The following is a 17168-nucleotide window of genomic DNA, read 5'->3' as shown; positions in this document are numbered from 1 at the left end:
GGAGTGCAGAGTGGCAGCCAGGCCGAGGCGGCTGAGGAGGACGAAGCGCGAGCTCGAGAGGCGTGTCCGTGGGTCCCAGGCCTGCTGTGCGCTGGGAAAAGTTCGCTGCTCTCCCGGCGCCGAGAATCTTGTGAGGGCGCGTCGCGAGCACGTGATGACTGTGTCGCGTGTGCGTGCGGCGCTCCTGCATGAAAAGGCTTTGGGGGCGATGGCTCGTGAAACTCTCCGGGTCTCGGGAGGCTGTTTTATTTGGAAGGGGCAGTTCGGAGGCGCTCTGTCTTTCGGCAGTGGTGCTCTCTTTTGGAAGCAGAAGGTTTTGGAAGAAGGGTTGAAGCGAGCCCCACGAGAGTTTGTGCGGTGGGAAGAAGAGCCGGGTTCCAGTCCCTTTTCCGTCACTGTCCGGCTGTGGGGGCGGGGGGCGGGGGTCAGTGACCCGGGGGGTTGTCTGTGCGGCTAGGGCGTCAGACCGAATTCCCTGAGGCCTGTTTTCGCGTTTCCCATGCCGACTTAGCAGATGCCCCACGTTTGTAAATAATGTAGGGCTCTGACGTGTGTGGAAGGTGCATTGAAGACGTTTGCCTTACAAAGGATTAGTAAAATTAGCTCGAGGTAGAAGTTAAAAGTGTACAGTTCCATAACTGTTTTGGTATGGCGCTATTCCAGAATGCATCATTTTTGATGCAGACAATTATATTGGTTCTTTTCAAACTTGAGCTTTCTTTTAAACCTAACATACTTGAGAAGCTGTTGTTGGGAGTAAATGAAATTGAGCATCATTTTTTTTTTTTTTTTGAGTCGGAGTCTCCCTCTATCGCCCAGACTGGAGGGCAGTGGCCGCTCCCGGCCCCCGCAGCCTCGACCCGCTGGGCTCCGGCGATCCTTCCGCCTCCGCCTTCCGAGTAGCCGGAACTACGGGCGCGCGCTACCATGCCCGGCTGATTTTTGATTGATTGTAGAGATGAGGTCTCGCCAAGTTGCCCAGGTGGATCTTGAACCCGCGGGCTCAGGCCATCCACTCACCTCAGCCTCCCAAAGGCGCGGGATGACAGGCTGAGCCACCGAGCCTGGCTTGAGCATCATTTAAAGAGGGCGGTGAGAACTGTGTCACTTTGTCTATCTCTGGGTTGCTTTGCTTAATGAAAGAAAGTTGAGCATTTACAGAAGCATATGTAGAATCTTCAGCTTAACAGTTGGTTCTAAGACTAGAAGTAGTAATCAGTGAATCATAAGATTTTTGTTTCTTATTTGCCTGCGGTCTCATTTCTTTAATTCATAGTGACTGTTTCATAACCTGTGGAAAAGTGCATGAATAAAGCCACCGCGGAGCGAAGAAACTGATTGAGACGTCTAGTAATGTCTCCATGGAACTTTGTTCTGGAATTGTAACTGAGTGTGAGTCAATGAAAACTTTTCCAATGTAGGAGGTTACACAGTGTCAGGCGTAACAGGGAAAGCAAAGGAAAAGCTACTTTTAGTGCCAAGAGGTCATTCCCTGAATTCATTTTTTGCTTTTATGTGAAGGAATATACACATTGTATTTTGTTTTAGTAACACATTTGGGCTCAGACTCTCCTTTTCATCTGTGCTAGGTATTAAAGGCACCTGAGCATCTAGTAAAATAATCAGTGCATAAATACCTCTTATTATGGCCGGCTGCATGAAATATAAGTGAAAGGCAAGAATAATCAAGAAACAATCTTTTTATTGTTAAGATGGAGATTTGTTGGTTAGGAATTGCTGATAAGTAGTGGCAACCAGCGTAGTTCAAGAAGCGCATCTGTGTAGACACGTGAAGCAGCCCCGTGCTGGTTCTTCACTGCCTGACGGAAGATACTCAGTGTGGTGGCTGTGCGTATTTACTTGTTTCCCTTTCTGGCTCTTCCCTGGGCAAAGGTGTGGCGTTTTCAAAGTTTGTCTCCTGCCCTCCAGACCTCCTTCTCCCTGTGCTGTTTCTCTCAGGGTAGATCAGCCTTCCCTTTTCCAGAAACTGAGTAGGCATCTGCTCTCTGCACCCGTCTGTTGCTCCTTCCGCAAAAGGGCAGGCGAGGTAAAAATTAGTATTTTGCCATTCACCGATTAATTTTATTCTAATTCTGAGTTAAAATGCTTGAGTGTGAGCTCGGCGAGGTTTCTGATTTTAAGCTTCTCATCTGTAACTATGGAACGAAGAACTTGTTCACCTGCGGCAGGATTTTTGTCTCTAGCGAGCAGGCAAGGAGAGGTTTTTCTCGTGGTGTGAGTGTTCTGAAATCATGCTCACTTTGGTAAAGCCTGGTGTGAAGGAAGTCTAATTTAGTCTTCATGCAGTGGGTACTAGAAGGTGAGTAGCTGGCTTTGCTTCCCTCTTGGGAGCGCATCCTTGGTTCACATCCAGGAAAAGCTCCTGCCTCTTCATTTCCGGCTTGACTGGGTCTGAAGGTTTTTCCTCTTGCTGTTTTTTGGAGCAAAGGTCATCAGTTGCTGCCTGTTCATACCCGTCGGTTAGTCTTGCCTCTCCTATTTTGCCGCACTCCGGCCTTCCTGAATGAAAGTCCTCACGCCAGCATTTAATAATGACCAAAACACTATTTGGCGGCCTTTAACTTATATCAGCCCATACCTTCTGAGTTATTTCTGCTTCTGGTTAGGAGATTCTGATGAAGCATGTCATTGTAGCACAGTGTTGTTAATAGAAGTGTTTGCATTCATTTTCACTCATGAGGCAGGTGCACAGGAAGAGCAAGTTTGTGTGAAGAGCAACCGCTTCTGCTCAGTTTTGCCCAGAATGTACTTATTTAAGGACTTGTTTTGCGCAGGGGACTCTTGAAACCACTGATGGTGCAAGCACATCATGCTTTGCCCACCCTGCGGCCCCACACCCCCATTTTTACCGTCTTCCTGGACAACTTCGCAATTGAGTCAGAATTTCCTTCTTTAATTATACATCTTTATTAGCTTCTGAAATCAAGTGCTGATTTTCTTCCACACTTTATTCTGTAGCTCCCCAGTCGTGCTCTTACCTGAAAAAGATTTAGTCTAGGGACTTCAGTCATTCTATTTTAGATGAAATTTTTCTACTTGAGGAGACCCCAGGCCGACATGTAGAAATGCAGCTTCCCTACATGCTCATCGTGGTAGGATACTAGCTGAAGGACTGTCATAGCTAAGGTTTTTCTCTGACAAGCAGCAGTTCACAGACTTTGATGTTAGAGAAAGTGGATAACTCAGGTACTGTTAAATTGTATCATTATTTTTTATGATGGGGACTCAGAAACATTGTTTCCTTCTGGAGTTTGTAAAACTGGAAGTAAAACTGACCTTAATGTTTTCCTTCTTCTCTTCTCCATTCCCTGTAAAGTTAACCATTTTAGAGACTTGGCTTCTCTGCCAGGTAGTTTCTCATTTAAGCGGGATAACTGCCCTGTAAGTGGACATTTTCTTTTTTGAGTGGGAGTCTCACTCTGTCGCCCAGACTGGAGTGCAGTGGCCACTCCCGGCCACCGCAGCCTCGACCCGCTGGGCTCCGGTGATCCTTCCACCTCCGCCTTCCGAGTAGCCGGAATTACAGGCGCGCGCTACCATGCCCGGCTAATTTTTTTATTTTATTTTAGAAATGAGGTCTCGTCTGCCCAGGCGGGTCTCGAACCTGCGGGCTCAGGCAATCCACTCACCTCAGCCTCCCAAAGATGCGCGATTACAGGCTGAGCCACCGAACCCGGCTTAAGTGGACATCTTAACCTCCATTTTACAGATGGTCAAACTAAAGCTTGAAAAGAAATTAACACTTGGAAAGCAAATAAGAGGTTGTGCCATAATTTGAACATAGCTCTCTATTGTCGCATCGATAGAATGTTGATTTTCTACTCTGTTGATAATAAACTGAATACCTAGATGACATTTAAAAATTGGATTACCTCATTGGCTCATTATTAGAGAGGCAGCAAGAGCTTCATATTTTAGGTAGAATTATTTAACTGCTATGTTTGACCAATTTTTTGAGTAGAATAAAATATGACAAACAGGCTTTATAAATAGTTTAAGGGTATGTAGCTGTAACCATTTTCTTAATTCGTTTTTGGTTATAATAAATACATTTTAAATTTCATATATTCATCCAGTGTATTAGCTGTTTTCTCTTGGCATTGTGACAAAAAATTTTTTTGGTGTGTTTGAAAACTTACCGACTAAATTGTTGATCCTATTCTTTCAGACATAGCAATGTTAAAAATATTTAATGGCATTTTAACTCTGAACTTTGGAGTTTTTTGTTATTCCCCAAATTTTTGGATTTTTAAGCCTATCGTTACTTTTATACCACATAGATAAGATTTGATTTCATAGTGGTGGTGGTTGTGGTGCTCTAGCACTGAGATGTTCATCTTACTTCAGATGGTGTGTCTGCAATGTAAAATAGAATTTTTCTTGATTTTAAGCCAGTGGGTGACTGGGATTTGACTCACAGATAATTGGCCCGTCCTATTACCTAATAATGTTACTAACAGAAACTACTGCTTTGATGAAACATTAGGAAGCCACTCTAGAGTCATAACCTTCGCAGCATGATTGACTTTGACCTTGTTTCAGAGCATTTTGTTGTACCACATTTAATTCTCCTTGAAAATTTTTATGGAAGAAAATTTGTTCATTTGCAGAGGGGTAGCAACTCTAACTTTGTCATTCCATGTTTTGTCTCTAAGAAGCAAAGATGCAGCTAGGGAGACCACTTTAAAATAGCTTAAAACGTTAGAGTAGAGACAAATTACACTTGACAATCTAACAATCATGGGCCGTAGGAAAATTGACTCTGGGAGAAAATGCAGATTTTTATTTTTTCTTTTTCTAAATTTATAAGAGGAATGAAAATATAGTAATGATAATTTTGATGCGTTTCTCACACCTCCAGTATGAATAGTTTGCCTTTGCTGTGGTAAGCAACGTGCTTAACAAACTCCTTAACTTGTCCTTTGTTTCCTGTTTTGGGGAATAGTACCTTCACCTAGACCGTAAGCCAGAATTGAGGGAGCCATCCTAGAATCTGCTTTTGCTTCCAATTGATCACTAAGTCTTACCAGTTTTACTCATGAAGTTCTCCTGGACTTGCCTCCTGTCTTAAGAGTCACTTTCTCTCTCTCTCTCTCTCTCTCTCTCTCTCTCTCTCTCTCTCTCTCACTTTCTGTTCCCCTTAAAAGTTACTTTTGGGGTGCCTACCCCATGTGCATTCATTTCTTGCCTGAGTAACATCAGCCTGCCTTGTTGTATGTGGTCAGTCTCAGTGCTTTATCCATCCACCCACATACAGTCTTCAGACTTTTAGAGTTCTTCCCAAGATGTGAATTTGATCATGGCATTCTACTGCCTAAAATCCTTCAGTGATTTTCCACTGGGTTCAGGGTGAAGTCCAAACTCATTGGTGTGGTTTAACAGTGTTTTTCAATCTGAGGATTGTGCTCTACCCAAGGGTCAGTTATTCATATATTTCTGTGTGTACTAGTAATGTTATACAGTGTATTTCTTACAGTTGGTGTGGTCAAAAGGTTGGACATCTTACCCCTTTCTTCTATATGCAGTGATTCTGGTTGTTACAGTTTACTTAGATTTTTCTTCCTGCTTCTGTACCTTTGCTTATTCTGCTCCGTTGGTCAAAAGAACATCCCTTCTTTATCTGGTTAACTCACAGCCTTCCCTCTCTCCAGAAATCTTTCTCCAGGAGTGTACCCATGAACCAATATCCTTACTGTATGAGATGCATTTTTGCCCTCCTGCCCTCTATTTTAACTTGTCTTACATAGTATTGATCTTATTCGTTTATTAGTCTGTTTCATGAGGATAGAGCCTGTCTCTTTTTCATTTATATCGTGTCAAAGCACAGTATATACAGTAGTCAATAAATGTTGATTGAATTATTACAGCAGTGAATCAGTATATGTTACGTATAATGCAGATTGTTATTTCTTTAAGCTTTAATTGTCGTAACTAATGTTTATGTTTAACTCTTACTAGTTTAATTACAGGAGAATAGCTTTTCTTAAAACATTTTAAATTAAAACTTTAAGCTCTGTTCTTTATCAGTTGTGATTAGATCTAGCAGATTCTGTTGTTATCTTGTGATTTGTGGTCAAGGAAGTTTGATGAAGCACAAATGCTGGACACATAATGCTTATTTGATTTTATGGGAATTGGGTGGTTTAAAAAGAGATCTTTCATGTATAATGGTAATCAAATGCAAATTCTGGGTCGATGGGTGGGATTTGAAAGCACAGAATCTTATGGAGTTGAATTATTTTTTTCTTACTTATAAACTTAAAACCTTTGTAGTTGACATTTTTACAGTTAGAATATTAAGTTGCTTGAAGTTTTTGCCTTTGTGAGAAATCATTATTTGTTAAACCATTAATAGGTTCTCATGGAGAATTGTTACTGAAAAGAGATCCATTTGGTGGGATGTGATAATAATAAAGAATGAGTCAAGAGAAAATCTCTAAATGCAAGTACCAGAAAAATTACAACACATCTCAGTGAATTTGCGAGTGGTAAGTTGCATTTGATTTTACATGAGAATATATTTTTGGATCATGTGGCATAGTGTCCTTGGAGTCTTGTTAAGTTTAGATGTACTTAGTTTGTTAGCAAATGTCATTACTTTATGTTTATTTTAAAGTTTTTATACTAAATTTTAATAAGCCTATTTTCTTAGAGAAGACTCTTCCATAGAGAAATATCATCTGTAAATAATATGATTTCAGAAACGTATTTCTAAACTGTAAATCATATATGTCTTTACAGCCAATCCTTCTGCACTTCGTTTTAAACAATACTAATTTTAAAAGTATGCAGTATAAGGATACAATATAGTGATAAAGAGAGGCTTAAATTAAATATTTTATTTGTAAGGTTGGTGTTCCTTAGGCTATCTTTGTATTTTAGTTGGTTGAAAAGAATTTAGAAATGCACATTTGTTGATAAATTGTAACACATAAAAATGTGAGAGCCTTCCTTCTCACTACTTTTTCCTCAGCCCATTGATAACCATTGTTAACAATGGCTGATGTGTGTTTCTTCTAGACTTTATTTCTATGCATATGCAGAGATTACTTTACGTGTATTTTTTTCTAGCAAAAAATGTTATACATACTGTTCTACGACTTGCTTCCTCTCCAACATTTGAAATAACTATATCTGAATGCCCTTCACTTAGGTCCTAAAACGAATCTTTTACTGAGCTTCATCACATACTCATCTATGTCTCTGTCCTTTCATCAGTCCACTTTGTTATTTTTGGGATCCATTTCAAAGTAAATTGCAGACATCAATACACTTCCCCCCTACATACTTTAGTATACATATCATTAACTAGAGCTCCTTATTGTTTTACAGTTTTTTTAAAGGTTAATTTACATACCATGAAATGTACCAATACTAAGTGTACATTTGCTAAGTTTTTTGATGAATGTATGCACCTGTGTAGCTCAAGCTCTGTATCAAGGCAGATCTTTATTAGCACCACAGAAAGTTTCCTTATACCCCTTACTAGTCTATCTCTATCCCCTCCCCTCCTGAAGAACCAGTTAAGATAGTGTGTTGTGGGTAGTCATGTGCAGAGCTAGACCTGCCTGACTCCTTTTCTTCCTTTTTTTTTTTTTTAATTGCAATGACTTGGAAATTGTCTACATTATGGGTTTGATCATTTCCCTCCCTCTACATGAACATTTAGGTTGTACCGTATTTTTTGTGATTATAAAAAGAGCTGTATCCTTGTACTTCTTGCATGTTTAGATATTTCTACGGTTTCATGAATACTTTTGTAGGTATTACCAAAAGTAAATCTGCTGGATAAAAGGGTTTTACCGTTTGATACATATTGCCAAATTGCCCTCCCAAGATGATCGTATCAGTTTACATGCAAACCAATAATGTATGACAGTGACTTTTTTTTCTGTGCCCTCAACATTGGATACCATCTGTCTTTCTAAAGTTTTTCATTACAATAGATGAAAAATATACCTAGTTATTTTACATTTTCCTAATCAGTAATGATTAGGCATTGGATTGCTTTCCTCTCTGTGAATTGCCTCTTTGCATGCCTCTTATAAGTCATGTGTTCTAATATTTTTTTCAGGAATATTTTATCTTTTAACTTTGTTTTTGCTGTGTTTGGGGCTTCAGAAATGTTAATTTTTATTAATATGTGGTCAGACATGGCTTATGGCTCTTGGTTTTGAAGGTCTTCCTCGTTGCAAGATTATAAAATTACTTGCTATTTTTTTCTAATAAAATGAAATTTAGAAGAAAAAGAGAAATCACTGTGAACTGAGGTGCTGGGAAAACTTTCATATGGAAAATAAAATTCAAATTAGCCTTGAAGTATGGGTTAAATTTAAATAGAGTAAGCAGAATGGTAGAGATAGTTTAGACAGGAGGAATGAGTGATGGAATTTTTTTTTATATTCATGGAACAGTAATGAGACCATTTTAGCTGAGGTGGAGAGTCATATAAAACTGTTTAAAGGCCAGGTGTGGTGGCTGAAGCCTGTAATCCTACACTTTGTGAGACTGAGGTGAGGGGATTGCCTGAGCCCATGGGTTCGAGAACAGGCTGGGCAACTTGACAAGACCTCATCTCTACAATTAAAAAAAAAAAAAAAAAAAGTTAGCCAGGTGTGCAGTTCCAGCTACTTGAAAGGCTGAGGTGGAAGGATCACCTGATGCTGGAGTGGCCTTGAGGGGGGATTCTGCCTTGGGTTGGGAGAGCATTCCTCATCAACAAGGATACCTGCATAATGAACATTTGTATACTTAGCCCTGAATTGTACCTCACATCTTAAAAACAACAGCAACAGAAAACTGTTTAGAGATATGCATTTGGCTGGATTTCTTGTTAATTATTTTGGCTAATTTTTTTTTCCCCCAAATCTGCATTTTGATGTTAAAGTTTTCTGTCATATAGTGGTTTTCTGTTATTTTCTTTTCATAATGACTTGACTATTCTTGAGGAAAATATATAGTGAAATACAATTCCTTGAAAAGGTGAAAAAGGAAAGGTAGACTCTGTCAGAATAATTTGAACACTGTAAATATTTACTCAATCTGGTTTATTAGAGTTGAATTATAATTTCTTTTTTAAAAAGTTTTTGCTGTAGTAATTTACATCGTTATGAAGTTAGTCACTGCACTGAAGTAGAGTTACCAGGTAGCAGTCTGAAAAAATGCTGATGGACCAGTGTATCCACTAGTTACTTCAAAGTTTGAGTGATGAGCTCACCATTTAATATACAAATTAGTATGTTGGAATTACTAGCTGATGAAAGTATCTTACTAATGTTGTCCTTAAGAGTAACAGCATTGTGTTCAGTGTGGTTGTTGCTCAGGATGTGTAATAGTTTCTCTTCAGCCATAAGCCACGCCTGGTAGATATGAAGTGAGTGGAGTGATCCTGCAACTCTTCCAGTTACACGTCCAGGTTGTAGTCTGAACTGGAGCTCTTGGAAGACCACTGTTTTCTTCTCTGCAACCCATTGGAAAGGATGATGTGGCACTAATTTTTATGAGTTAGGTATTTAAAAAAAATTCACCATCTTATTTGTTTATTGCTTTATTTTTCTAGTCTGTGCTCACTTTTCCTTGGGGCTGCTTGTTCTTTCAGATCTTGTCACCTGTATCTGTTTATGTCTGGGAAATTGGGCACATTTTACACTATACTTTTCAGAATGTAATACTTTTTGTTGTGAGATCTTGTCTAGTGATAAAGAAAAAGTTGTTCTCTGGTAGAGGAGAATAAAATACAGTAATGAAAGTACTTGATAATTTTGCCACTTGTTTTGCTAGATTGTGTGCTTTTCTGTTTCTAGTGTTAATAAACTTAGAAATAAGTAATGAAATTACTCTGTCCTATATAATTATTGGAATTTAGATCCGTTTTTTAGTCTTGACTAAAACTGAAACATTAAAAGAAAGTAAGGTACATGAAGTTAATAATATTGAACATGTTGAGAGTCAGAACCGTTTTTCATTTTTTTAGCACTTGATGATGGGCAGGACTGTAAAAAATTAACATTCTTTTGAATGTTTCTCTTTTAGCTGTGTAGATAGCTTACCATTTGTGTTTTATCTCCTTTATTTTTACTTTTTTGAATTGGAGTCTCAGTCCGTTGCCCAGACTGGAGTGCAGTGGTTTGCTCACTGTCACTGTGGCGTTGACCTGCTGGGCTCAGGCGATCCTTCCACCTCAGCCTTCCAAGTAGCCAGCATGCGCTACCATGCCCAGCTAATTTTTTGATTTATTGTAGAGATGAGGTCTCACCAAGTTGCCCAGGCTGGTCTCGAACCCGTGGGCTCAGGCAATCCCCTCACCTTGGCCTCCCAAAGTACAGGGATTAAAGACTTGAGCCACTGCACCTGGCTCCTTTAGTTTTAAAAATAATGACACCGAGTAAGTTAAATAGCATGCTTTATTCTCTATATGATATTTCTTGCTTTCTTGATACTGATAAGTCTTTTAGTTTTCTAATTAAAAGTTAATGAAATTTAACTTTTAGTTTTAAAAAAATTTTATAAATTTATTTATTTATTTTTGAGTTAGAGTCTCATTCTCTCCCAGGCTGGAGTGTAGTGACACGCTCCCGGCCACTACAGTCTCGACCTGCTGGGCTCAGACGATCCTTCCAAGTAGCTGGAATTCTAGGCATGCACCACCACATCTGGCTAAAACTATTACTTTTTTAAAGATCTAGACACTGTTTCTAGTTTAGAATTTATACACAAGTACTAATTTGGACCACATTTAAAACCTTGGGTGGAATTGCATTTAAATTCTTATCTTTTTTCTGCTGCCCCAATACGTGGAGGATATAGGGATGGGAGAATGGCATTTTCCTTTAAAATCAAGTGTTCTGTGGTCTCTTTTTCTTTGTTTTGATAACTTTGTAGCTTTGAAGAGCATTGACAAGGCCTCTGAGGATGTGCTCTGATGTTCTTCAACTGATAATGAATTCTTCTTAGAATGAAGGGGTCTAGGATATAAACTGAAAATCTGGGCATCATCCTTGACTCTCTCCTCTGTAATCCCTAATATCCTATCAATCAGAAAGACTTATTGGTTTGAGTCTATTTCTTCAGTTGGCCCATTTTTCAAAACTAAGTTTGGCTTTGTCTTCTCTTAGCCTAACTGATCTCTGTCTTTAATTTTTTCCTCCAGACCAGGACGTCAGCAATTTATTTAAAATATAAATTCATCATGTTAATTCCCAGCTTCAATAGCTTTCCAGTGCCTGAGAACAAAGTCTTAGCATTCTAGCATGGCATCTTAGTATCTGTCCTTCACGACCTAGCCTTGTCTCTCTCTCCACTTGCTCTCCACGGAAAGCTTTATGATTGGTGATGGCAATTTGTAATACCTTCCACATTTTTTTCTCTTTTATACTTAATGCTCTTCCTGCTGTTTGCAGTATTGCTGTCACTTTTTTTTGCTTTGATAACTTTTACTCATTTGGTAACTTTTACTCATGTTTTAAGACTGAACTCTTTTTTTTTTTTTTTTAAGCCTCTTATATGAAGCCTTGCTTGAATCCTGATTGTTATAGTCCCATCTTCTGGGCCCCTACTAACATCTTGTCCACAAATCTGGAACATACCCTCTTATACTAAACATTTTCTTCTTCTTATTTTTCCTATTAGACTGATAGTACCTTTAAGCAAAAACCATGTCTTACTCATTGTATCTACAGTGACTGGCAAGTGGCTGGTATATAGTGGAGGCTCAGTGAATGTTGATTCAACTCATTGCTATAAGATTGGAGTCTTAGTGAAGTTCATGGCTGGTGGTTCCTAGATACCAGTCAGCTGTATTAGACTCTCAGCATTTTAAAAACATTTTATTGGTTTTGAACTTTATGAAAAATTACGAATCAGTAGATCTGGAATAGGGTCTGGGGATATATATTTTTAAAAAGCTCCTCAGGTGATTCTGGCATTTTTGCAGGTTTGAGAATCATTGTCCTAGTTTATTATACCATTATGCTTTATTTAAATATAATCCTAGATCTCTTAGAATAATTTATTATTTAAGCTTTATACATTCTATGTACTAAAGTATGATGTATTTTGTCACTTTTTTGGTATCATGTGGAAATATCTTAACTCTTTACATGTTTCATTGAGAGATCTTTTGGCAGACTAACACAACAGAAAAAAAACCTAATTTAAACAGGAGTCTTGAATTTATAGCAATGATATTAGTTGGGCTTTGTTGTGTGAATTTTAATATTTTTAGCAATTTGTATTACTTTCACTTTCTGTTAAAATTTTTCAAAAGGATTTAAAAAATATTTTATGGTAGTTTAAAATTAAAGTGCACAAATCTTAGGTATATGACTCAGTGAATGTTTACACATGTATATATCCCTAAGGTGCTACCAAGGTCAAGATATAGAACATGTCTAGCCCCTCAAAAATTCTCTTATGTCACTTTCCAGTTAATACATACTCTTCCCACTGCAAGGTAACCACTATTTTGACTGTGTGACCTCAGTTAGTCTTCTGGGTAAGCTTCTAAAAGTGTTTTTATATATCTTTTGGTGGTCTTGTATAGTCAGTTCTCTTGGGTTTACACATGGCATTGCTGGATTAAGGGCAAACTTGTATTTTAACTTCAGTAGATAAAGCCAATCTTATACCCCTTATACAATTTTTTGTAATGAAAAAATTGAAATTAAATTATTTGAAGCTTATGAAGAAATTTGAGTATCCTGAAGCTTCTCTTTGTATTCCAAAGTGTTTATTTAAAAAAAAACCCCAAAGAAATATCAATGAATATATCAAACATATAAGGAAAATAACAAATACATAAAGACAACTGAATGCGTCATGTTACAGTTCCCAGAAATAGTTTTGTTGTAGTCAAATAATTTTTCTTGTAAGTAATTTTACTCTTTGTCCCTTCTCCTTAGGGTCTTCCTTCCTTGTGGGCTGTTACAGAACTGCAAAATGGGTCTCCGGATTCACTTTGTTGCTGACCCACATGGTTGGTGCTGCATGGGTTTGATTGTCTTTGTCTGGTTATACAATATTGTTCTAATTCCCAAAATTGTCCTCTTTCCTCACTATGAAGAAGGACATATTCCAGGCATATTAATAATAAGTAAGTTCCTATATCTTTATTTATTTCTTGTATAATTAAAGATTTTTCTTATTGTGATTGTTTTTGGAGTATAGTGCCACTGAGATAACCTTCCTTTTTAATATATTTAATATTTTAGTAGTGCTGTTAATATTTAGTGATGACCTCAATTATGAAAACTTTAAAAAGAATGGCCTTTATAAATTTACAGAGTTAAATAAAGTGATATCTTTATATTTATCTAACCACAAAATATATAAAGACCATCTTGTTAATAAAAAAACTGTCACAGTAATGATAGCTTGTATGTCTGTATACATTTTTAATGTTTTTGTTTTATGCTAGATTGCAAATGTGGAAGTTTTATGAATGGAGGTGGTACCATTACTGAGAAATGAGAATTTCATGATACTAAAATTGTTGATTATGAACTTGATACTAAAATTGTTGATTATGAACTTGAACATGATACTAAAATTGTTGATGATGACACTGAACTTCTGGATAATTATTTTATGCTATAGTCAGTTGGCAATGGCTTGCTTATTATTAAAATAAGCAGATTGAAATGATATCTTTTATGTGTACATGCCATTTACAGTTTTCATGTATATTACCTCATTTTGACCTCACAAGAACTTTGGGGAAATATAATCTCTGTTATACAAATGACAAAACTGACCAATGCCATCTATCAGTCCTGGATTGAGCACTCAAACTGTTTCCTTTTACATGTGCAGTGTGTAGTTTCTTTATTCTTCTAACATAATGTCTCTCTTCTTATTAATTTAAAAATATAGAATTATGGTGACTGAATCTGTTTTTCCTTACTATTATTTTTTGCTGGTTATTAATATTGCAATTCAAAGGTTTCTAATCCTTTATTCTTAAATTACATATTTTATGGTGCATCAGATGGGATAATTGAACATCATTCAGTTAATGAAAAAACTATAGATTATTTTTAGAAATGGTAGTTTGAACTTTTCAAATATTTTACATGTAGTAATTAAAACAGAACCTATTCATTTATACCATTATTGATAGGGAGTAACTATTAATAAATAATCTGATTTATAGTAAGTCTATCAGTTGTTATGCAAAATAACATTTAAAATTAGCACATTTACGATAGTTCTCGGCAGTATTATTTGGTGCATGAAACCATTTAGTCATTTAATTTTTTTATCTTATTTTGAAAATTATTTCTCCTAATGGTGTTAATTAAAATGTACCTTTTAAACTTTAAATATGCTTGTCAATAAAATGTTTAGAAGGGTAAGTGACTAATTTATTTTATTTATTTTAAAGTATTCTACGGCATTGCCATATTTTGTTTGGTTGCCTTAGTGAGGGCCTCAATTACTGATCCAGGAAGACTCCCTGAGAACCCTAAGATCCCACATGGAGGTATGGTGCCCTTTGGTTTTATCAGTTTCGCTGATGCCAAATATGTCTTTATTAATGTATTTTATTACCTTTAATGTATATTAGTTGTATATGTCATCTGATGCCACTTTCAAATCTTTGTTCATGTTTCCTTTTCAGACTTCTCTATTTAAAATTGCAACCTCCTTCCTCTTCCTCTCATTCCCCCTGTTTCCTGGCTCTCCTTTTCAGTTTACTTATTTATTTATTTGTGTATCTTCTCTCATTCTAGGTCTATAGAAGCTTTGTGAGAGTGTAGATTTTTTGTTGTGTTTTCTTCATTTGTTCACTTCTATATTCCTGGTATCCCAAAGAGTCTCTGTCACTTCGAGGCTCAGTACACATTTGTCCAGTGATTTATAATTATCTGGGAAATTATATTTTTATTTAATTAAGGAATTTTCCTAATGGTGACATTTACTTTATAATATTGTAAGAATATAATATTGCTTGGAGTAAATATTCTTAGTATTAAGGGTACAATTTAGAAGTTCTAACAATTTGATGTAAAATTTGAAACCTCTTATTCTAGTATCAGTTGATGGTGATTTTTGATTGCCCCATTGTATAATAATTATTCAAGCCATAAAAATAAATTGAAAATATGTTGCTTATTTTATTATGTACCAGATATAATACAACCTCATTTATCTTTTTTTTTTTTTTTTTGAGTTGGAGTCTCACTCTGTCGCCCAGACTGGAGTGCAGTGGCCGCTGCCGGCCACTGCAGCCTTGACCTGCTGGGCTCCGATGATCCTTCCGCCTCAGCCTTCCAAGTAGCTGGAACTACAGGCGCGCGCTACCACACCCGGCTAATTTTTGATTTATTGTAGAGATGAAGTCTCGCCAAGTTGCCCAGGCAGGTCTCGAACCCGCGGGCTCAGGCAATCCACTCACCTCAGCCTCCCAAAGCACGGGATTACAGGCTGAGCCACCGAGTCCGGCTCTCATTTATCTTTATTTCTGTCTCTCACCTTTTGATTATTTGCTATATAAGCTTTGAGAACTCTGTGCACTTTCTTCTAGTAAGAAATTTATATGTCTGTGTCATACATCATAGAACCAGAATACTTTTTGTAGTAATTTAGTGGCTTCCAAACTTGCTATACATTAGAATCATGTGGGGATCTTTTAGAACTCTCACTGTCCAGATCACACCCCATATTAATTAAATCAGAATGTCTAGGGGTAGGAGTCAGGTATCAGTAGTGTTGAAAGATTCCAGGTGATTCCAGTGTGTGGCAGATTAGATTAAGTGACAGGGTACTTATAGAACCTCCCTTAAATCCTTGTTGTTGTTTTTCAAGACCCATCATTCGGGGATGTACTTGGCCTTGCAGATTTAGAGATTAATGGAAATTTTACACTGATGTTTAGGGAACTGTGAAAGTTTCTGAGCACTATATTAAATATTATATATTTAGCTTTTATTAATATATGGAAACAGTGGTACGGTCATTTCCGAGTTTGTGTGTGTGTGTGTGTTTTGTGATGGGGACAGGAGCGGAGAGGGTGGCACTCTGCAGTCTCTGTGGAATCCATCTTCCTGGCTGGCATAGCCAAAAGCTCTCTAAAGTATTGCATACATGTCTTATTTACTTAGTCTAAAATCCAGTGGCCCCAGAAAATCAAAGAGGCACGTTTTTCCTAACTCACCACCCATTTCTGATTAACTTTTTAGTTTGTGGTTGTCAAACACTCAGATACCTCCATGCTCTAGATAACTGCACATCAGTGAGAAGGGTTAGGTAGGAACTATTTCATATTGAAAGTTTCGTACCTTATCTAAACATAGTGGCCTGTACTCAGCTACAGTGAAAATGTCATGCAATTAGATTGCTAGATCTTAAGATTTTAAAACTGCAAACAGGAAACCCCAATTTTTATGAGAAATTTCATGATAAAAAATGTTGGTAACTAATTTAAAATATTAAATATGTTGTAAATATCAAACAAATTATATTCGTAGGCCTAATTGAGTCCACATGCAACAACTATGTTACCTTTAGTGTGTAGACTGGAGTGACGCAAGACACCAGGGCATCTCGTTGGCTGTTTGGATGTCTGCATCATATGCCATCCCATTTGGCATGTGGCCTGTTTTTCTTCACTGAGTCCAAGAAATTTCCCTTTTACCCAGTTGGAAAAAAATACATTTATTTATCATATTTTAGTGTTTCTCCAAAGTCTTTTGGGATCTCATATTGTATGATCCTCATGGTAATTATATGAGGCAGATAGGCTGGGTAGTCAAGAGCATAGATTGTCCTTCCTGGATTACACCCAGCTGGTTGTTATGGAGCTGGTGTGAGACCCAGATCCTTGTCTCCATCATCTTTTCACCATGGATCCATATACAGATTAATAATTTTAGCTCTTTATTCACCTTTGCTATGATTCTGGGTAAGATTTATGTCATCATGTACTTTTTGGTGCTGGTTACCCGATTCTTTTGTAAACATGATTTTAACTTAGTAAAAATTACAAAATTTTAATGGTGAAAAATAAGATACCATGAGTAAAGAGTTGAAACTATAGAATAGTGACAGTTATTAAAGAATGTTTAAAGGTTGAGCAGTTTCATATAATTGAATTTTTCAGAAAAGAAATTTTAAAACCCTGATACTTTTATGATTTTAGTCATTTTTTA

The 17168-nt window shown here is 37.2% G+C and overlaps 1 protein-coding gene across 1 annotated transcript in view; it reads left to right on the top strand.

Moving 5' to 3' along the window:
• Window positions 1-2161: 2161 nt before the first annotated feature.
• The window catches only part of ZDHHC21 (zinc finger DHHC-type containing 21), a 65899-nt gene continuing 50892 nt past the window's right edge, over window positions 2162-17168 (top strand). The window contains exons 1-4 of the mRNA XM_008050949.1: window positions 2162-2211; window positions 6377-6509; window positions 12921-13111; window positions 14402-14500. Of these exons, the coding sequence (XP_008049140.1) occupies window positions 12958-13111; window positions 14402-14500 (253 nt within the window). The 5' untranslated portion in view covers window positions 2162-2211; window positions 6377-6509; window positions 12921-12957. The remainder of the gene's footprint in view (window positions 2212-6376; window positions 6510-12920; window positions 13112-14401; window positions 14501-17168) is intronic.

This window comes from Carlito syrichta, unplaced genomic scaffold (genome assembly GCF_000164805.1).
Source record: "Carlito syrichta isolate Samal-C Ts95f unplaced genomic scaffold, Tarsius_syrichta-2.0.1 Scaffold154501, whole genome shotgun sequence".
NCBI lineage: Eukaryota > Metazoa > Chordata > Mammalia > Primates > Tarsiidae > Carlito > Carlito syrichta.
Note: the sequence above shows the minus strand (reverse complement) of the source record. Positions and strands in the feature narration are given on the sequence as shown.